General features: G+C 63.7%; 2 protein-coding genes and 1 long non-coding RNA gene across 4 annotated transcripts in view; 1 reads left to right on the forward strand and 2 right to left on the reverse strand.

Annotated features, from left to right (window-relative positions):
* The window catches only part of HCN2 (hyperpolarization activated cyclic nucleotide gated potassium and sodium channel 2), a 38,308-nt gene extending 35,622 nt beyond the window's left edge, over positions 1–2,686 (reverse strand). The window contains exon 1 of the mRNA XM_039466509.2: positions 1,978–2,686. Coding sequence (XP_039322443.1) covers positions 1,978–2,621 — 644 coding nt within the window. The 5' untranslated portion in view covers positions 2,622–2,686. The remainder of the gene's footprint in view (positions 1–1,977) is intronic.
* The window catches only part of LOC141581055 (uncharacterized), a 139,350-nt gene that overhangs the window by 63,155 nt on the left and 54,627 nt on the right, over positions 1–21,568 (forward strand). The gene's annotated exons all lie outside the window — the stretch shown is intronic.
* BSG (basigin (Ok blood group)) lies at positions 10,669–20,730 on the reverse strand. Of its 2 annotated transcripts, XM_039466886.2 has the most exons (9): positions 20,549–20,730; positions 14,952–15,299; positions 13,858–14,014; positions 13,172–13,254; positions 12,915–13,051; positions 12,527–12,803; positions 11,790–11,814; positions 11,535–11,603; positions 10,669–11,397 (listed from the first exon to the last, which is right to left on the reverse strand). In XM_039466886.2, exons 1-8 carry the CDS (start codon positions 20,613–20,615, stop codon positions 11,540–11,542), a joined length of 1,158 nt encoding a protein of 385 aa, XP_039322820.1. In that variant the 5' UTR covers positions 20,616–20,730; the 3' UTR covers positions 10,669–11,397; positions 11,535–11,539. The 2 variants fall into 2 exon arrangements, with proteins under 2 accessions (XP_039322820.1, XP_039322819.1); XM_039466885.2 differs by lacking the exon at positions 14,952–15,299 and having other exon boundaries at positions 20,549–20,724.

A 21,568-nucleotide genomic window follows, 5' to 3' on the forward strand; every position in this document is an offset into this window, starting at 1 on the left:
CTAGTCCTGAAGACTGACCCCGCTAACCCCCTTCCCTGCCTACGTGGTTCCCCTTCACCACCCATCTGCCCCGGTGGGGCTCCCTCGGCCCACACAGGGGCCTGTGAACCCTGCATACCTCAGAGCACAGAGCAGGGCCACAGCCTGCCCACGCCTCCAGGTGACCTCACTCAAGGTAGGTGCAAGGATAAGGGGGGCTTCACTCCTCCTACCAGCCTTCCCCTGAAGCCCCAGGATCAGCCCACCTGCCCCCCCCACTGACCACCCCTCTGCAGCCAGTGGGGGTCGCTGGCGCTGCCCAGGGGAGCGGGTGGCTGGTGTGAGCCTCCACCTGCCAGCACCCACCGCTGGAGGTCATGCTGGAGGAGATGAAGGGGAGTGGGCACTTTCGGCAGCCCCCTCCCCACCGCAGCCCTCTCTGGTTAACGGGTGCCAAGCCGGATTTGCAGTGGGGCCAGGCCAACCAGCAGCTCTGGAAATCCCGTCCTTCTGGCTCACTGTCCGCATTTTGCAGGCCAAAGCCCAGACGCTGACCAAGTTCTCCCAGTGGGGCCAAAGGCGGGTTGGGAGGGGCCGCACAAAGTCCCTCTAGGGGTTTCAGGGCTCCTCCCAACCCTGGCGGGTCTTGAACTCCAGGCTTCTGGTCAAAGCTGCATCTGCCTCTCAGGAAGACCTCAGGGTGAGGAGGCAGACCCCAGGGCCTTCTTCCAGGCTTTGTCCAGGACTTGTGTGCCCTAGGCCTCAGTTTCCCCAGCCAGTCACTAGGGGTGCGACGAAGCCAGGGGAAGAGAGATCCCCACAGCCTCCCTGCCAAGCTCTAGGGGTCCAGGGTCCATGGGGGACGTCCTGGGGCGCCCAGGCCCGGAGCAGGAGCGGCAGGCGGGAAAATCGCCCCACTCCCGGGCCCTGTGCGCTGTCCGTGGTGCTGAAACCGCGTCCGCCCCGCGCGCCCAGCCTTGCTGTCCCGGCCGGTCCCCCCAACACCCTCCAGCTGCACCCTCCACACCCCACCTCACACTGCACTCGTGGAGGCACAGACATACACGCAGGCTTCCACGGCCGCGCGCGTGACACCTTCCCACGGCTCACGCTACTGCCCACCGGTGCCCACCGGTCCGGGCGCACACGCGGACGCCACCTCGTCCCAACACCCGACACAAACCCCCCGGGACGCACGCGCGCGCGACCACCGCGCAGACACACCCCTGGAGACACACCTCCCTCCCCAACCAGAGGCTCGCGCCCCGGGAGCCCTGCCGCCGTCACGCGCCCCCGTTCCCACACAGCCCACGGGGACGCACGCCGCCCTCACCCTCCGGCCACCGCACGCACAGCCCGGGAGTCCGGAGCGCAAACACGGGTGGCGGTGGCCCCGCGCCAGCCCCGCTCCGCGCCCTCCACGCATCAACCGGCTGAATCTGCAGCGGCATCTACACACCCACCGCCACATGGGTGCACAGCCCGGGCCGAGCGGCTCTGGGAGACACGGTGTGGGGACCCGCACGCTGCCCAGGCCCGGGTGCGCCTCCTCGCAGGCGGGGCGCAGGTGGACGCCGTGGGAGCCGCTTAACCCCCTCTCCCCCGGCCTCCCCCGGGTGCGTCCTTCCCGGCCGCCCTTCGTCTTCCTCCCTCCCGCTCCGCCGCCCTCCGGGGCCCGGGTTCCCCTCTATTCGTCCTCTCCGCCCCTCGGCGCTCAGACCCCGGCTCCGCGGCTCTCGACGCGCGCCCACCCCACCCGCCGCGCCGCAGGGCGGAGGATGTCGGGGTCCGCGGGAGGGGGCGCCCCGGGGTCACCCCGGAGCTCCCCCCAGAGGCGGAGCTCGCGCGCCCGGGTCGCTCCGGGGCGGGTCCCGGGCACGCCCGAGGTCAACGAGGAGCTCCGAGGTCACCCGCCGCGCGCGCCGCACCGCCCCCCCCGGCGCCCAAGGACGGCCCCCGCGCCCCGCGCCCTCCCGCGCCCTCCCCCGGAGGCGGCACCTGAAGTCGCTGTACGGGTGGATGATCCAGGCCCCCGCCGACTTGACGCGCTCCTGCTCGCGCTCCACGGCCTTCTGGCTGCCGAACATCCGCAGCGAGAACTTGTTGACGCCGGGCTGCAGGAGCGCGCCGAACTGGCGCTGCATGAAGCTGGCCTGGCTGCCGCGCGGCTCCCCCGCCGGGCCCGCCTCCTCGCCGCCCGCCTCCTCCGCCGGCCCCGGCCCCGGCGCGGGCCCCGAGGCCGCCCCGCGGCACGAGAACGACACCTTGGGGCCCCGCGCCGGGCCCTCGGGCCCCGCGGGGCTGCACTGCGGCTCGCCGCGCCCGCACTCGCCGTTCGGGCTGCCCTTGGCCGCGCTCGCCGCGCCCGGGGTTCCGGGGCGGCCGCACGAGCTGTCGCGGCTGCGGAGCCGGGCCCGCGGGCCGCCCTCGTCCGCCGCCGCCGCCTCCGCGGCCGCCGCCTCGGGCCGGGGCGGCTGCTGGGGGGGCGCGGGCCCGGGGCCCGGGGGAGGCGCGGGCGGCGGCGGCGGCGGCTGCGGCTGGGGGGGCGCGGGCGGCGGCGGCGGCGGCGGCGGCGGCGGCCCCGGCGCGGGGGTCGCGCCCGGGCTCTCCCCGGGCCGCCCGCCGCCCCCGCGCGCGTCCATGGCGAGGCGGCGCCGGGCAGTGCGGAGCGGAGCCGCCGCCGCCGCCGCCGGCCGGAGCCCGAGGGAGGGGGGAGGTGGGGGCGGGGCGGGGCGGAGCCGCGGGGGGCGGAGCCTCGCGCGGGGGAGGGGCGGGGGCGGGAACCCCGCCTCCGCTGCGCCCCTTGCCCGTCCGCGTGCCGCCTCCGCCCCGCGCCGGGAAATTGGGGCCGCCCGGTCGGGGGTGCCCCAAGGTCACGCGGCCCGCGGCTTTGGGGCCCCGCGCAGGCCTCTCTCCAGGAGGGGAAACTGAGGCCCGCCGAGCGGAAGGACGCGCCCAAGGTCACCGAGCTCGGCTGCCTGGCCGGGGCCGCCGCTCCCGCGCCGCGGTTTCCGCTTCTGTCCGAAGGAGCGTGACGCGGGCCTGGAGAGTGAGGCCGGCGCCGCCCCGCGCCCCGCAGGACCCAAGAGTCCCCAATAAAAGAGCTTTTGCCTGGTCGCCTGCGGGCCCTGGACCGAGACCCTCGAGCGCGGGGGGCGGGGCAGGCGGGCTCGGGGGTCGGTCTGCGGATCTCGGACACTCCCCGCCCTGGTCTGCGTCTGAGGAAACTGAGGCCAAGCCCAGCCTGACAAGGAAAACTGGAAGAGCCACGGCGCGTGTGGGGATCCCACCCAGCCCTCAACAGTGCCTGGGGAGCAGCGCGGGGGTTGTCCTCTAGGTCTTGGGGGAACTTTAGATTGGGGTCACAGGGAGACTTGGAGCCCCCCGCCCCGACCCCTCGGGCTCCGGCGCAGCTGTGCCCCCAGTTCCTAGTCCCCAGCTCTGAGAAGGGAGCTTCCCGAAGCTCTGCTTCTGGGCCACAGCCATGCTGGGTGTGGGGGCGGCCTGGTGCCAGGCGACGCAGGGCCTCTGTCCCCAGCCACTCGGCCCACCAGACAGCCAGGAGAGGGCAGGTGAGGAAGTTGGCAGATGAGAGAGAGACAGAGAAACACAAAAGAAGCGAGAGCTGACGCCCACCCGGAGGCCCTCCTGAGACCCTCTCGGCACCTGGTCTGATGTCCTATCGACCACGATGTCCTGTGTGCTGGGTGTCCCCACCCACCTGCACCTCTGTGCCACTGGGACAGACGCGGCCCCCTTCCTGCACGCGGGAGGACCAGCCATGTGCCCAGCTCACAGCGGGTGGGCTGAGCCTGACTGTCTCGCGCCCCGGCCAGGCTGCCTCACACCCTGGGGACCCCTTCGCCCCCACACCAGCCCGGCCGGCCTCTTCCGAACAGGCTGGCAGGACAGCTGTCTGTCCTGAGGCGGTGCGGGAGAGGCTGGGCGGGCGGCACAGTTGGCAGTGCCAAGCTGTGGCCCGCCCAGAGGCAGATGCGTGCTCCAGCTGAAGCGGGATCTTTTATGTTCACCCTGGGAAGATGTTAGGCTGGGCAGGTCGCCAGAGCCCCGGGACTCTCGGCTGGGAGCAGGGAGGAGGCGGGACCCGCAGAGTCTGAGAACCCCCCAACCCCGGGCCTGGCAGTGCGAGAAGTAGAAAGACAACGCCTCCCCCAGGCGCCGGCAGTACGTGCGAGTCACAAGGGAGGCTGGCTCATGGTCCTTGTCACCAGAGCCTGGTGACTCCTCTCCAACCCACAGCCTCACCCAGGCCAGCACCTGCCAGCGTGCACAGGGACCCTCCCTGGCGTCAGCTCGCTGTCTGATCCCTTGCCCAGGCCGGAGTACTCTGCATTTATCTGTTTATTATTTATTTATTTTTATTTATTTATTTTGAAGATGGAGTCTCACTCTGACGCCCAGGCTGGAGTGCAGTGAAGTGACCTTGGCTCACAGCAACCTCCCCCTCCTGGGTTAAAATAGTTCTCCTGCCTCAGCCTACGGAGTAGCTGGGATTACAGGTGCGCGCCATCACAGAGACCGGGTTTTGCCATGTTGGCCAGGCTGGTCTCAAACTACCAACTTCAGGTTACCCGCCCGCCTTGGCCTCCCAAAGTGCTGGGATTACAGGCGTGAGCCGCCGCGCCTGGCCATGCTTATTTTAATTTTTAAAAATATTTAAAGATTGGGCCAGACGCGGTGGCTCATGCCTGTAATCCCAGCACTTTGGGAGGCCGAGGCGGGCCTTTTTTTTTTTTTTTTAAGTTTGCTAAATGCCCTGTTTATTCTGCAAACAAGGCTTAGAAATGTATAGACACAATTTGTAGGTTGGAAGATCTCTGTGTAGTTATGACTTCACAACTATACTTCACAAAAGCAGTAATGAGGGCAGCTTAGGAACATATTAACCTACCATTGTTTTGTTCAGAGCAAACATAGTGAGAAGAAATTCCTAAGGCCTATCTCTCTAGGTGATTGTCACATTTTGCTGCTCTAGTCTTTAAGAACAAGTGGATCATGAGGTCAAGACATCGAGACCATCCTCTTTAGTAGAGACCACCCATCTCTACTAAAAATACAAAAAATTAGCTGGGCATGCTGGCGCGTGCCTGTAGTCCCAGCTACTCAGGAGGCTGAGGCAGGAGAATTGCCTGAACCCAGGAGGCAGAGGTTGCGGTGAGCCGAGATCGCGCCATTGCACTCCAGCCTGGGTAACAAAAGCAAAACTCCGTCTCAAAAAAAAATAATAATAAATAATATTTAAAGATTGAGAGCAGTCTGGCCAACATGGTGAAATGTCGTCTCTATTAAAAATACAAAAATTAGCCAGGCATGGTGGTGCATGCCTGTAACCCAGCACTTAGGAGTCTAAGGCAGGAAAATTCCTTGAACCCAGAGGTGGAGGTTGCGGTGAGCCGAGAGCGTGCCATTGCACTCCAGTTCTGGCAACAGAGCCAAGACTCCATCTCAGAAAAATACACATACACATATTCACAGAGATGGGGTCTCATTATGCTGCCCAGGCTGGTGTTGTCCTGGGCTCAAGTGATCCTCCTGCCTTGGCCTCCTAGCGTGCTGCGATTAGGGTTCTGAGCCACTGCACCCAGCCTATCCATTTATTTAAAAAATACTTGGCTGGGGCTGGGGCTGGGCTCCACGGCTCACCCCTGTAATCCCAGCACTTTGGGAGGCCGAGGCGGGCAGATCACCTGAGATCGGGAATTTGAGACCAGCCTGACCAACATGGAGAAACCCCCGTCTCTACTAAAAATACATAATTGCCGGGCGCGGTGGCTCAGGCCTGTAATCCCAGCACTTTGGGAGGCCGAGGCGGGTGGATCACAAGGTCGAGAAATCGAGACCAACCTGGTCAACATGGTGAAACCCCGTCTCTACTAAAAATACAAAAAATTAGCTGGGCATGGTGGCGCGTGCCTATAATCCCAGATACTCAGGAGGCTGAGGCAGGAGAATTGCCTGAACCCAGGAGGCGGAGGTTGCAGTGAGCCGAGATCGCGCCATTGCACTCCAGCCTGGGTAACAAGAGCGAAACTCCGTCTCAAAAAAAAAAAAAAAAAATACAGAATTAGCTGGGTGTGGTGGTGTGCGCCTGTGATCCCAACTACTCAGGAGGCTGAGGTAGGAGACTTGCTTGAACCCAGCACGCAGAGGTTGCAATGAGTCAAGATTACACCACTGCACTCTAGCCTGGGCAACACAGCAAGACTCCGTCTCAAAAAGGAAAAATAAATAAACACCTGCTCCAGGGGCTGAGCATTCGGAGTGCGGCTGACTCGGAGAGCCAGGCAGGGGGGAAGCTGGCATCAGAGTCAACCTTATAAGTAGCAAGTCAGATCCGTCCAGAAGGGGCGGAGAAACACTGGAACGGGGAGAGGGTGGGGTGCTGGGCCAAGGCCCTGACCACGCCAGGCTTGTGCAGGGAGATGGAGTCCCAGGGCCTGGCTCCTCGGTCAGTCACATTGGTCTGTGGCCCAAAGCCACCCACGACTCCCAGTGCCTTTGGAAGAAAGCCCCATTGACTGGGCGCGGTGGCTCACGCCTGCAATCCCAGCACTTTGGGAGGATGAGACGGGCGGATCGCCTGAGGTCGAGAGTTTGAGACTAGCCTGACCGACATGGAGAAACCCCTTCTCTACGTAAAATACAAAAGTAGCCGGGCGTTGTGGCAGGGGCCTGAAATCCCACCTACTCAGGAGGCTGAGGCGGGAGAATCACTTGAACCCAGGAGTCAGAGGTTGCAGTGAGCCGCGATCTCGCCACTACACTCCAGCCTGGACAGTAAGGGCAAAACTCCACGTCAAAAAAAAAAAAAAAAAAAAAAAAAAAGAAAGAAAAAGCAAGCTCCAGTCCCTCCTGCAGTTTGTACCCCCTCCCCCGCCCATCTCTGGCCTTTGTGTGCCTGGGTCACTGGCCCGAGACACCCAGACTCCTCCTGCCTGAACCTCCAGCCGTTCCCTCCTCGGGGTCCTCCCCGCCTCCCCACCCCCTGCAGCCTCTCTCAGGCTTGTTGACCGGATTTACCAACCTGGGACCTACATTTCCTACTTGGTCAGGACAGGTCCAGCTCGGAAGCCCTGGGAGCTTACACAATCATGGGGCCTTCTGAGTGAAAAGCAGTTTAAGACCAGGAAGGCAAAATCAGGCCAGGGCAGGCACGGAGCCAGCCTGGAAAATCTGCTGTTCAACTCGATGAATACTAAACGAGCCAGGTGGAGTGTCGTGTGCCTGTGGTCTGGGCTTCTCGGGAGGCTGAGGTGGGAGGATCGATTGAGCCCAGGAGGTCCAGGCTGCAGCGGGCCGAGGTCACACCACTGCACAGCAGCCCGGGTGATGGAATGAGACCCTGTCTCAAAAATTTTTTTTTTTTTTTTTTTTTGTAGACGGAATTTCGCTCTTGTTACCCAGGCTGGAGTGCAATGGCGCGATCTCGGCTCACCGCAACCTCCGCCTCCTGGGTTCAGGCAATTCTCCTGCCTCAGCCTCCTGAGTAGCTGGGATTACAGGCACGCACCACCATGCCCAGCTAGTTTTTTGTATTTTTAGTAGAGACGGGGTTTCACCATGTTGACCAGGATGGTCTCGATCTCTCGACCTCGTGATCCACCCGCCTCGGCCTCCCAAAGTGCTGGGATTACAGGCTTGAGCCACCGCGCCCGGCCCCAAAATTTTTTTTTTAAATAAAATAGATGAACTGTGCTGGGCGCGGTGGCTCATGCCTGTAGTCCTAGCACTTTGGGAGGCCGAGGCGGGTGGATCACGAGGTCAAGAGATCGAGACCATCCTGGTCAACACGGTGAAACCCCGTCTCTACTAAAAATACAAAATACCAGCTGGGCATGGTGGCACGTTGCCTGTATTCCCAGCTACTCAGGAGGCTGAGGCAGGAGAATTGCCTGAACCCAGGAGGCGGAGGTTGCGGTGAGCCGAGATCGCGCCATTGCACTCCAGCCTGGGTAACAAGAGCGAAACTCCGTCTCAAAAAAAAAAAAAAAAAGATGAACTGTGCATGGCAGGCCTGGGCCGGAATTTACGGCTGAGAACCGTAGGCTGAGGAAAGACTGTGACACTCCAGTCTCAGCCACACACACGAGTTCCATCTCTGCCACGGCACCGTCCCGAGGGCCCCTGACCCAGGCCTGTTTCTGCAGCATCTGCCACGAGACTGGTGCCCTGTCCTGCTGGCCCCGGGAATCACACAGGTTTCCTTCTCCCTGCTGAGCTCACTTTGCCCCAGGAGCCTGGTGAAAAACGGGGAGAAGACTGACGTCTTTCCGCACAGGCCCGTTCCATCCCAGCAGCTCTTAGCCCTTCAGCTCTGCCTCCACCTCAAGGAGAGGAGGCCCTTCCACTGTAGGCCTTGGAGGTGTCACTGTCCACCATGGCCCCTGCAGTGGATACTGTTTAGAGCTACGGCCCAGAGTGGAGGGGCTGGGGGGTGCTGGGAGCCTTCTCGCACAGCAGGCCCTGTCCGTGTGGGCTCCCACTGAGGTGGGGGGATAAGAGAGAGGACAGACGCTGGGTGCAGTGGCTCACGCCTGTAATCCCAGCAGTTTGGGAGGCTGAGGCGGGTGGATCACCAGGTCAAGAGATCAAGACCATCCTAGTCAACATGGTGAAACCCCGTCTCTACTAAAAAATACAAAAAATTAGCTGGGCATGGTGGTGCGTGCCTGTAATCCCAGCTACTCAGGAGGCTGAGGCAGGAGAATTGCTTGAACCCAGGAGGCGGAGGTTGCGGTGAGCCGAGATCGCGCCATTTGCACTCCAGCCTGGGTAACAAGAGCGAAACTCCGTCTCAAAAAAAAAAAAAAAAAAAAAAAGAGGGAGGACAGGCCACTTTGCCCAGGATAGGAACAGGCAGCTCCACCCCATGAATGAACTCGTGTTCCTCTGTGACTTCCCCATCTCACCTCTGGGGAAACCAAGGTAGGCTTGAGTTGCCACCAACACCCAGTGATGGGGTGGACATCGACGGCTGCACGCCACGGGCGCTCACTGAATGCCCGTCACCGGGCACGGGGCTGCACGCTACGGGCGCTCACTGAATGCCCATCACGGGGCACGGGCTGCACATCACGGGCGCTCACTGAATACCCGTCACCGGGCACGGGGCTGCACACCACAGGCTCTCACTGAATACCCGTCACTGGGCACGGGGCTGCACGCCACGGGCGCTCCCTAAATGCCCATCACCTGGCACAGGGCTGCATGCCACGGGCGCTCACTGAATGCCTGTCACAGGGCACGGGGCTGCTTTCTCAGGGGGATGAACCCGCAGGGACCCAGGCCCATCTGCTGGTCGGCACCCCGGGAAGCCCGTCTGTCTCCCAAGGTTGCCCTGACCTGTAACTCCCGCACCTTCCATCCGGTACAGAACACGGGCGTCCACAGGCACCGCGGGCCCACGCCTGGGGCTGGGGTGCAGCAGAAAGATGGGCAGGGCCTGGGACCCTTGGGGAGGATGGAGCCCGGCAGGGAGGTGGGGGGAGACTGAGCTGGGGGCTCATCTGGGCCGCATGTCCGGTGATGCCCACCCAACACGACCCTTGCCCGTCGTCCTGGTGGCACCGTCTCCACCCCACTGGACCCTTCTGCCTGTTGTCCATGCACAACCTCGACCCAGGTATACTACGGGCGCCTAATCAGTGGACACAGAGTGAGCACCCCATCCACGGGTCACTGAGCACACGTCCATCGGGTGGTGCTGGGACTCCGGGTCTCTGCTGAGGAGGAGGGGCCACCGGGCTGCAGGGCGCGGGGGCTCGGTGACCTGCTGGCCTCGCTCAGCGCGGGCGCGTGGCGCCGCCTCGTGGCAGCTGGGGGGAGGGCCCGGCTGCAGAACCCGGCGCTGGCCTCAGCGCCTGCAGGGCTGTGGGAGCCCCGGAGCGCGGCTGGGTGCCGGCCTTGCACACAGGATCAGTGCTGGGAGGGGCTGCCACCCTTGGCACAGCCGTGGAAAGCCTGAGGCCATGGGTCATGTTTCTTGGCCTCTGTGACATTAAAACGCCGATTTCCCCAACATTGAAACACTGCCTTCTTGTCCTGACCCCCGGCTTCTCTGGGAACCCACCAGTGTCTTCTGCCAGCCCTGAGACCCCCGCTCAGACCAGAGTTAGGCCCAGCGCTGCAGGCTGACAGCATCTGCCAACCTCCCTCCAGACCCACTCACTGGCCCTGTGCCTTGGTGACCTCCCCACCCCACGCTCCTGGTCCCCGCAGCCCAGCAACCATGTCTGTTCCATGTGCTGGGGGCAGGCGTCAGGCGGCTTAGCCTCAGGCCCAGCTTCACACACCTGCTCTCCAGGAGCCACCAGGACCACCCCCGGACCCTGCCGGAGCAGCCTGCCCAGGAGGATGGATGTGGGCAGCTTTGGGGCAGGGCAGGCAGCAGAAAACCTCAGCCTCCATCAGAGAAGAAAAACAGGCTTGAGGAAGGCTCCAGTCAGCGCCCACGCTCTGCGAGGCTCTCAGACACGGGCAGTCCCAGCCACCTTCCAAGTCTGCTGACAGCCTTAGGCCCTGTCCAGCCCGTGCCCCCAGCAGCCCAGCCCCCACCGGATCTCAGCAGACCCGTTCTCGCTGCAAAATCCTGGCATCGGACGGGCCCCTGCTGTGGCCACCAGAGCCCAGGGGTGACCCAACCCCAATAGGCACAGACAGGAGCCAGGAGAGGGTGAGGGTGGGGCATCTTTATTGTGGTGGTGGGTAGTAGACGGGTTCCCACGTGAGCCTTGGCGCTGTGAGGAGCCGGCCGCCCTCCGAGGGGCGAGCTGGGAGGGGCTTCTGCGGTTCTGGAGTCCTGGCTATGGCACCAGCTCCCCGGCAAACCCCCTCCAGAGCTGCCCAGACAGCCGGCCCCGGACGCACAGACACAGGGGGATTGGGGGTCACCTGAGGCCAGGACAGGGTCGCTGTCAGTGTGGACAGGCGAGTCCCCTGTGGCCAAGAGATCAGAATCGTCCCTGAGGCTGAGTCACACACAGACCTGGGGCCTTCAGGAAATGAAACATCAAAGCGCAAGGTGCGCCCAGACAGCACTGGCTTCAGACAGGCAGGACGCGGGCCCTCGGGTGACCTGTGACCTCCCGCGAAGGGCAAGGACTTGGCAGTGCCTCCCCACCCCGCCATGACTCAAAGAGCCACAGATGGGACGCAGCAACTCCCTGGGCTCTCGTGAAACAGCTAAGGAGGAATAAACTAAACAAAATCCTGAATGTACAAAACCCTACTTTTTAAGGGAGAAAAAGAAAAAAAAAAAAAAAAAGAGGAGGAGGAAGCATACGGTGGGAATCTACAGGGTGGGTTTTCTTTTAAGAGGCGAGAACTTGGAATCTTGCAAGAACTGGGAGTGGGCTCCAGCTGCAGCAGACATGGGAGCAGGGAGTGTCCTCGGGCCACCTGGGGGCAGGGAAGGGGCGCTCAGAGTGGACCCTCTCAGCGACCCAGAGGTGGGACCCAGGAAACCCACCGCTACCCCAAACCCACTGTCCACGGGAGGAGTTCCTGCCCCCCGCCCCTGGTCCCGCCCACCACACCTGGCTCAGGAGTTGTTCCTCTGGCGGATGTTCTTGCCTTTGTCGTTCAGGGGCTTCCCGCTGCTCTTCCTGGGGCATGAGGGGCCGGGTGAGAGGGTGTCCCCCAAGAGTCACCCCCTGTAAGTCACCCCTGCCCGCCCCAGTCCCCCAGGACCCCTGAGCACGGAAGCCTGGGGGTCTGCCTTTGTGTTTTAAAGGCCCAGGGCAGCAGGCAGCGGCTCCTTAGGACCCCCAAGCCCCACGGCCAGGACTTACAGGGGTGCGGAACCTGCGTCGTCATCTGAAGAGGGATGGCCACCATGAAAAAGAAGACGAGAGGACAGCCTGTCAGCGCTGGCCCCACCGGGCAGCTGTGCCGCGCGCCCCGCCCTCGGTGTCCCCAGGGGTGGCTCCGGGCAGCTCATCGGCCTCGGCCATGCGGAGCTTCTGTCTCCTGAGCCCCTCCCCAGAGAGCTGTCCAGGGCCCCACGTGTGGGCCTCACCCCTGCCCCGCAGCGCTTTCCAGGAGCCGCGGCCACAGGCGCCACACGGGCCTCGCCCCAGCACACGCAGCCCGAGGGGCAGAACAGCTGTGTGGGGCGGCAGGCAGGGGCTGCCGGAACCCAGGGCCGACCTCGGGTCCCCGAGCCCCATCGTGCAGAGGCCAGGGCTCCCTGGTGCCACAGCCTTGGGCTCTCGGCAGCTGCCTCAAAGTCCAGCGGAGCAGCGAGGGCCGGCTTACCACGGAGGACGCCAGCTTGCAGCCAAGTGAGGGAAAGAAGGGCCGGGTGAGGCTGCGGGACGGGGCTGCTGCCTCTCCCTCCTCCCAGGTCCAAGCCCGCTGCCCACTGAGCCTGAGCCGCAGCCGCCCTGGGACGGACCCTCCACCTCAGGGTCTCAGAACTCCCTGCCTGGGGCTCCTTGGTCCCAAGCTCTGGGTCAGCAGTGGCGGTCCAGAGACTGACCAGGAGTGGCCCCAAGGGCAGGGCATGTGGGCGGGGGCTCAGGCTCACCATCTGGGACATCATCCGGCTTCCGGCGCTTCTCATAGATGAAGATGACGGTGACCAGCACCAGCACCTCAGCCACGATGCCCAGGAAGGGCCAGAGAGCGGCCAGGTGGCTGCGCACGCGCAGCGTGATGACGGCCTGGTCGGTGCCCTCGGAGCTGGTGCCGTTGCAGGCGTACCTGCCGGGGTCGGCCTCCATGTCCAGGTTCTTGATGTGCAGCTCGGACCGGCCCTGCGAGGAATTCACGAAGAACCTGCTCTGGGAGCCGTTCACGATGACCTGAGGGGATCGAGGACAGAGAGGCTGAGCCCGGGACCCTGAGCCCCGGTCCCACGCCGGGTCCTGAGGGCTGAGCCCGGGACCCCCAGCACCAGCCCCTCAGCCCCTCACCTGGTCCCTGGCGTCAGTGATCCTGTACCACACCCAGTCGGTGACGGGAGGCGCAGACTTGGACTCACAGACCAGAATGGCCGTCTCGCCCTCATTGATGTGTTCCGACGACTTCACAGCCTTCACTCGGGGGGGCCCTGACGGGAGGGTGAGAGAGAGGCCTGGAACCGCAGGGCCCACAGGAGAGGCCATTCCCCTCCAGCTTCTCCGGGCGCTGGACAGTAGGCGGTGCCCGGCAGCCCTGGCCTCGGACTCACCTCGGAGCGGGATGTTGGCCCTGCCCGTGGGCTCAGGGAGGAAGACGCACGAGTACTCTCCCCAGCGGTCATCGGGGTCCACCCTGCAGGCACAGCAGGCGGGTGAGCCATGTGCCGGCTCCGCAGGACGCCTCCCAGGACCCAGGGTCCAGTGAAAAAGCAAGTCTCAACCTCAGCACAAGCCCTGGCCGCCCACAGGCTCAGGGAGAGCCAGGCTGGCAAGACCCCACAGGAAGCGGTGAGAAAATCAACAGACAGCCCCCGCCCCTGGACAGATGCACCCACACCTCTGGTCCCTACTCTGCACCCCACACCCTGTGACCATCTTCCCAGCGACCCGGAAACAAAAGGCTCTATGCTCCCAGGACCGCCCCAGCACAGTTAGGATGAGGCTCCGGCCACCGTGGCTGGCGTCTGGGGTCCGCGCGGGGCAGGCCTCAGGGTGGCGCTCTCGTGTCAGAAGCATGCGCCCGGGAGTCGCACCTGAGCCAAGGACCCGGCCAGGGAGCAACAGCTTAGCTCCCAGGGGCGTCCCTCAGGATCCCCCCGGGGCTTCCCTCTCGGGGGTCTGAGCAGATCCCTAACTTCCGCCTGGATCAAGCCTGTTCTCATGGCCCACAGAGGCCGCTGGCAGCAAGACAGCTGTGGGAAGGCCACTCAGCGGCGTCGCGGGGTCCGGCACTCACTCCAAGTTCATCCTCTGTCCGGGCTGCGAATCCTCCTGCAGCACCACGTCCCCTTTCAGCCAGCGGTGCCCGGTGACCTCTGTGGCGTTGTCACTCAAGGAGCAGGTGAGGAGCGTCTTGGAGCCGACGGTTTCTACGGCAGTGGTGACTACCCCAGCTGCGAGGCCCGGAGACGCAGTCAGCACAGAGCGGGGGAGCACAGCCCGCACCGCCTGCCTGACACCAGGAACACGCAGCTCCTCCCTCAACGACTTGTTTTCAGCTCTGAAACTACACCGTGGCCCTGACACCCCAAGGGGAGTGTCCACCCGGTGGCTCCACCCAGTGATGCTCCTGTCCAGAGACACAGGAGGCTGGGCCCCAGGTATAGGGACAGACAAGGCACCCACCCCGTCCCTGAGTAGGGACCAGGGCACAGAGCTCTTGAGCAGCCCCGGCACAAACTGGAAATTCCTGTCCGAAAAAACAGCCACATTGCCCCCTGGCCAAGGCTGCCTCCTTCGCAGGCCCCTCAGATGCCTGCTGGTGGAGACCTGCCCCCTGGATGGGGCTCCCAGGCCCCTTTCTAGGAGGGACCCAGGTGACCCCATCCACACCCCTGATTCCAGGCTGATGGGAGCACCCTGGTTCTCCTGCCAATCCCCACCGAGCAAATCTCTTGGTTAATGCACAATGTTCCGGTTAGGAACTGAATATGAAAATCCCTTAGAACAAGACGCTGAGCAAGACACAGAAGGTTCCGAGGGCAGCAAGCCTGGACTGAGGCTGGAGGGCCCCTCAGGCTGGCAGTGTGGACGGAGGCTCAGGGAAGGAGCCAGGCAGGTGCCCGGGGGAGCAGACAGGGACGGCGGCACAGACGGCACAGGGTCGAGGGAGGACAAGGACCCACCTCCTGCAGGGCAGAGCTCTGCCCGCCCAGTGCTGCTGGCAGTCAAGGGCGAGCCCACCCCTTTGGGTCTGGGCCCCTCTGTCCCAGCGGTGGGCCCAGTGGGGCAGACAGGGGCAGGAGGCGTCTGGGTTCTACCAGCAGGAGCCGGGGACGAGCGGCACAGGAGGGAACCGAGGAGGCAGGGAGGGAGGCGCCCGCCACTCACGTTCTAGGACCAGCACCACCGCCTGGGCGCGGACCCACTTGACCCTGGGCACTCGGCTCAGGTGGTTGCGGTCCGGGTCGTTGCTGGCCCGGCACTCGTAGGTGCCCGAGTCCTCCCGGACGAGTGTGTCGATGGAGATGGTGCTGGCTGCGTGCTGGTGGTAGGTGGCGTGGATGTGGACGCGGTCCAGCCGGGCGCCGTCCCAGAGCTGGGAGCAGGTGTCGTTGGGCCCGTGCCCCTCGAACCACCACTGGATCTCCGGCACCGGGCGGCCCACGGCCTCACAGTGCAGCTCCACACGGCCCCCCGCCCGCCTATGCTGGGACAGTGGCGCCCGCACGAAGCCGGCTGCAGGGAGAGCGGGCGCAGGGCCTCATCAGCGCTGCCCTGCGGAAGGCCTTGCCCACAGGACTCCCAGCCGGGGCTGGGGGGAAGCTGCTTCCTTTCAGCTTGTGGGAGAGTGACGGGGTTCGGCTGCCACAGGGCAGCGCATGAGAAAGACCATGGGAGCCACCGCAGATGTCCCCCCGACTCCCACCCTCCCAACAGCCACACTGGCTTCTGACGGCAGAAATGAGGAACCACACGTAGCTTAAAACACAAAACCCATGAAACTGGGCAGAACGGCCAGGAGTTTAAGCCCCAGGGGCCGCTCTGTCAGAGGACCGTGGGCATGGCTGTCCCAACTTCCAGACCGCGGGTCCCCAGGGCAGCGTCCTCTGCCTTCTGCCCGATACCCCAATCCGAGAGATCCAGTGAGTTGCTGAGAAAACCAAATCCCAAAGCCCACAGGGGCAGGCGGGCTCTGTCCAGGAGGCCCCACTCAGGCTCTGTTAGGACGGCCTGCAGGCGGAAAGTGCTTGTGTCCTCAGCAATCTCAGGGCAGCCACCCATAGAAGAGGATTTGGTAAGACGGAGCTGGCAGGGCCTCAGGGGCCGTTAACTCTGGCACCCCACCACCCCTTCCTTTAAAACAGAAGGGAAGGCCCCAGAGCCAAAAGGAGCACAGGAGAATCCACATGGACCCTCCCACTGTGCCTGGCACCCGCCTGCCAGGAACTGCCCCACCCAGGGGAAGCACAGGGAGCGGGCGTGGGGACTGTGCAGCCCTTCCCGAGAGCACCCAGGGTAAACATGCCTCGCCCACCTGCGCCACCTCCTGCCAGGACCGTGCAGCCCCTCTTAGAACACCCAGAGGAAGCACGGGGAATGGGTGCACCCCACCCACCTGCAACTCCCCCCAGGACTGGGCAGCCCTCCTAGAACACCCTCTGAGGTCAGGGTCCCAGGCACCGCTACAACACATGCATGCAGAGACACACAGCACACAGGCACACACGCAAGCTCGCGGCTCCGAGGCTGCGTAGCAGCGCACATGTCGCGGGCCCCAAGGCCCCGGGGACAGGGGATGTTCACGTCTGACCTCCGGAGGGGAAAATGTCTGGCAGCGCCACTTTCACAAAGGGTCCCCTCCTGGTAACCTACATTTCCCAGACTGCAGAATCGCAGCAACGTGCAGAGCCGGGAGAGACGAGTCAGGGCAGGAAGTGCAGCCAGAGGCAGCCCGACTGGCAGGCTCCTTCCGGCCCCACAGTGGCCCGTCTCCTCCTCTTCCTTCTCCTCCTCTCCTCTCCTCCTCCGGCCCTGCGAGGCTGCCCTCCACATCCTCCTCACCGTCCTCACATGGGGTGCTAAGGCAGGGCTGGCTCCTGAGCCAACACACCCCACCTTCAGGCAGGGCAGGGCCAGGGAACGGGGCAGAGAGGAGGAACGACGGCCTGCAGCCAACCTGCCGCCACCCACCTTCCCCCCAGGCCCTGAAGAGGCCCCCGTGATCCAGCCTCCAGCCTCGGGAATGCCCAGGCGCCCTGTGAGAAACCGAGCCAGCCTGTGCCTCAGAGTCCAAGGCTCCGAGGGGCCACCTGCCCCGGTGCCCGTGCTGCCACTGGGTCGGCTACCTTCTCGGCGGGTGGCCTGCGTCACTCCCAAAGGGACCAAAGGGCTCTGACAGAACAACCACCCGTGGGCCCTCCGCACGCTGATGGTGCTGGTGTCTGCGTACTGAAGTGCCACTCGTGTGGGCTGCAGGAAGAGAAAGCCTCCACAGAGGCTCCTGGGGACACTGGAAAGCCCCCCACCACACCAGGCAACCCGCCCACCGTGCCAGGAGCCCACTCAGGAGCACTAGAAGGAGTAGAAGGAGGGGCAGTGCCTGACCCTCAGCCACAGGCCCCAGAAAGGTTAGCATTCGATTCTGGCCACATGATCCATAACCCATGTTCTCAAGTAAAGTCACCTTCATCTAAAAACAGCCACTGCCTCCTGGCCCACTCGGCAGCCAGGCTGGGGCTCAGGGCCAGGCAGGCCGTGTGGTACACAAGCAGCCCCACAGGATAAGGCCGGCCGCCCGCCCCCATCCGCCCTCCTCCCCACCCACTGCAGCACTCTGACGGAAGCCAGAGAAAACAGCTCTGGGAGGCGTCTGCGGGCACCTCTCCACTCTCCCACCAGAGGCTCAGGGGTGAAGCCCTCCGCCCTGTGGACTCAGCCAGCACACCCAGGCCCCCAGTCTCTGACAAGCCCACAGGAGCATGGACGGCCAACCTCGGGCAGTTGCCCCACCCAAGCCCCAGAGGCCCCTGAAGCAACGTGTTCAGGAGAGGCAAACCGGGTCATGAATACACAGAGCACACATCAGTGTCCACCCCACGGAGAACATGGCTGTGTACACAGCCCAGACCTTCGGGGCTTCAGGCGTCAGTTCCCAGCAAAGGTGGCGTTTGTTAAAAGCACAGAGACGCTCCGAGGATGAGGACCCACGTCCCACCCCCAACACGTGCTCGAGCACATACTCGCACGCGCGCACACACGCACACACAGCAGCGCTCCCAGCTTCACAGACTCCACCTGATTCCCAGGCTGCAGCTCTGGCCAGTAAGCCCCATGCTAAGCTTTCTGCTGAGGACAAGCGATTCTCAGTCTTGAGCCCCAGAGGAACAAAATCACGCTGCCCAGCAGGGAGAGACCAAAGGTCTTTCACCCACTTGGCCGTCAGATTAGCTCAATATGGGAACCTCATGCTGTGCCTGAAACCCAGTCAAGCCTGGCTGGCTCCCGACACTGAGGCCGTTTCCACAGGGCTGGGGCAGGCTTATCTCCAGCCTTCACCTTCCCAGTGGGCTCCTATCTGTCTCCCCAGAGAGCTGGCCACGGTGCTGAGGCCAGGCCCTTGCCCAGGAAGTATTCAATAAAGGGCCACTTCGGTGAAGATGAAGTCTCAGAAGTGGGTCTGGAGTTCACTGGCAAAGCCTCTACAACAGGGAGCCCCTCCCCGGCCCCTGCCCAAGGCCCCTGTGGCTCAATGCCCGACAGAGGCTCAAAGCCCTTGTTCTTGACCCTTCAGGAGCCCAGATCCTCCGGCTCTGCACCTTGTTCCCAACACTTCGGTCACTACAAATCTTTTTTTTTTTTTTTTTTTTTTCCCTTGAGACAGAGTCTCGCTCTGTCACCCAGGCTGCAGTGTACTGGCCCAACCTCGGTTCAAGTGATTCTCCTGCCTCAGCCTCCTGAGTAGCTGAGATTACAGGCATGCACCACCACACCCGGCTAATTTCGTATTTTTAGTAAAGACGAGGTTTCTCCATGTTTATCAGGCTGGTCCCAAACTTCGGACCTCAGGTGATCCGCCTGCCTTGGCCTCCCAAAGTGCTAAGAATATAGGCGTGAGCCACCTCGCCCAGCCTAGGTTTTGTATTTTTCGTAGAGACAGGATTTCACCCTACTGGCCAGGATGGTCTCGATTTCTTGACCTGGTGATTCACCCGCCTAAGCTTTCCAAAGTGCAGGCATTACAGGCGTGAGCCACCGAGCCCAGCCGGTCACTATAAATCTTTAACCCAGAACCAAATGAGAAACTCAGTAAAGGAAGCCAGTCTGCCCCCACAAGCAAGAAAGGCTGTCGTGCTTTTCTCCTGGAAAAATCACACCTCGATCCGTTTCCCAAGTACACTCTCCAAACCACGTTTGCCCACCCCCAGCACAGGGCCCCTCCTGCCAACAGCACTGAAAACCGAATGCCCTGTCAGAGTCTGCTAGAAACGACTTTCCCACTCTTTCCTGCGTTCCCTGTGACCTTGGAACATGAGCTCCCCACAGGCCTCAGTTTCCTCGCCTGTAAAACGAGGAGGAGCATCCAGAGACCACCCCCTTGTGTGTCCTCAAGCCAGGCGCCTCTGGAGGGCGGTTCTGCGTTCCGTTCCAGGCGGGGCCCCTCGAGGGAGCAGCCTGCCAGGGCTTAAGAGCGCGAGAGAGCACCCGGGCACAGGTGCACGCCCGAGGCAGCACGCCAGGGCCAAATCCCGCGAAGAACGATAATCCCTTCCCGATCCCCAGGGCTGACCCGCTAGGAGCCTTCGCGCGCACTTGGAGGACAAAAGCCCCTTTTCCAGATGAGGGCGCCAAGATGACCGCTCCAGACAGCGCAGGCCCGCGGGGGCCCCCCGGAACGTCTCAGGGTTGGGCGGGGTCTCCGACCCTAACGCTCCCAGGCGGAGGGGGGGGTTTCTGACCCTAACGCTCCCAGGCGGGGGGGTGGGGGGCTCTGACCCTAATGCTCCCAGGCGGGGGAGGGGGGCTCTGACCCTAACGCTCCCAGGCGTGGGGGGGACTCTAACCCTAACGCTCCCAGGCGGGGGGTGGGGGGTCTCTAACTCTAACGCTCCCAGGCAGGGGGGGGTCTCTGACCCTAACGCTCCCAGGCGGGGGGAGGGGCTCTAACCCTAATGCTCTCAGGCGGCGGGGGGGGGGGTTGTCTCTGACCCTAAGGCTCCCAGGCAGGTGGGGGGGGGGCTCTAACCCTAACGCTCTCAGGCGTGGGGGGGTCTCTGACCTTAACGCTCCCAGGCTGGGGAGGATCTCTGACCCTAACGCGCCCAGGCGGGGGCTCTGACCCTAACGTTCTCAGGCGGGGGGGGGTGTCTCTGACCCTAACGCTCCCAGGCGGCGGGGGGGGGGTCTCTGACCCTAACGCTCTCAGGCGGGGGGGGGGTCTCTGACCCTAACGCTCTCAGGCGGGGGGAGGGGGTCTCTGACCCTAACGCTCCCAGGCGGCGAGGGGATCCAGTCCCCGCAGGACGGGACGGGCAGGCACCAGCCCAGCCCCTGACCCCTGGCTCCAGACACCGAAGTGCGGGGTTTCCCATCTCCTGTCCGGTGGGACGGGGTGGTTAGAGCACCTGCAACCCGCTTCGCGACCGCCCTGACCCGGGGTGACCCGAGATCCTCCGCCTCCGCCGGGGAGCGGCCGTCGAAAAGCAGGACGCTCCGTCCCCAGACCGAGACCGGCCCGGGCAGGACCGCCCAGCTCCCGCCGCCAAGCGAGCGGCTTCCCGCCCACACCGAGGCCCAGGAGCGAACCCCAGTTCCCCTCCAACGCTGGGACTTCACCCCCAGGCTCCAGGCCGCCGCGGGAAACCCCCGGGCCGCCCCGCGCCGAGGCCCAGGCTCCCGTTGGCCTCGGGTCCACCCCTCGGCCTCCGCCCGCAGCCTCCAATCCCGGCCCCCGCGGGCCCGCGCCCCCGCCCCCGCCTACTCCTCACCAGCTCCGGCGGCTCTGTCGACGCCCAGCAGCGCGAACCCCAGCAGCACGAGCCGCACGGCCGCCATGACGCCTCGTCCCCGCCGGCGCCGCCGCCACCACCAACTGCCGCCGCCGCCGCCCGCGGCCGCTATAAAAACCGGCGGGGGAGGCGCGGGCCGAGCGCGCGCACGCACGGCGGCGACGCAGGGGCGGGGCGCGCGCGGGGCATGCCGGTCGCCGCATCTGCGCACGCGCGCGCACGGTCGCGCGACCTCCCGCTACGGAAGCCGGCCGGCGGCGCGCGTGACGCGACGTTGCTAGGAAACGGGAGGGGCCTGCGGGGACGCGACTGGGGCATGCGCGTTTCTCCGTCCCTGGTTTCGAACTCGGAGTGCAGGCCGGTGCGCTCCGGGGGTGCTGAGCCGTTTAAAGGGCGTTACCCAGATTTTATCAGAATGAATCCTGGGCCGGCAGCGAGGGCTCAAGTCTGTAATCCCAGAGCCTGCGGAAGCCGAGGCAGGCGGATCACGAGGGCAAGGGTTCGAGACCATCCTGGCCAACACGGTGAAACCCCCCATCTCTACTCTTTTTAAAAAAGTTAAAAAAGAAAAAGAAAAACAAAACAAAACAGCATTCGAATCTGAATCTCAGAAAAATGAATAATTTGTTTGTATAAACGTCTCTCCACCATTTGGACGTAGTTATATAAATAAAGTGGTTGCTTTTGGGAGGCTGAGGCAGGCGGATCACCTGAGGTCAGGAGTTCGAGACTGGCCTGGCCAACATGGAGAAACCCCGTCTCTACTAAAAATACAAAAATTAGCCGGGTCTGATGGTGGATGCCTGTAATCCCAGGAGGCGGCGGTTACAGCGAGCCCAGATTGTGTCACTGCACTCCAGCCTGGGCGACAGAGCGAGACCCCGTCTCAAAAAACTAAATAGCCGGGCGCGGTGGCTCAAGCCTGTAATCCTAGCACTTTGGGAGGCCGAGGCGGGTGGATCACGAGGTCAAGAGATCGAGACCATCCTGGTCAACATG

The sequence above is a fragment of the Saimiri boliviensis genome, chromosome 14, assembly GCF_048565385.1.
Source record: "Saimiri boliviensis isolate mSaiBol1 chromosome 14, mSaiBol1.pri, whole genome shotgun sequence".
Lineage (NCBI taxonomy): Eukaryota > Metazoa > Chordata > Mammalia > Primates > Cebidae > Saimiri > Saimiri boliviensis.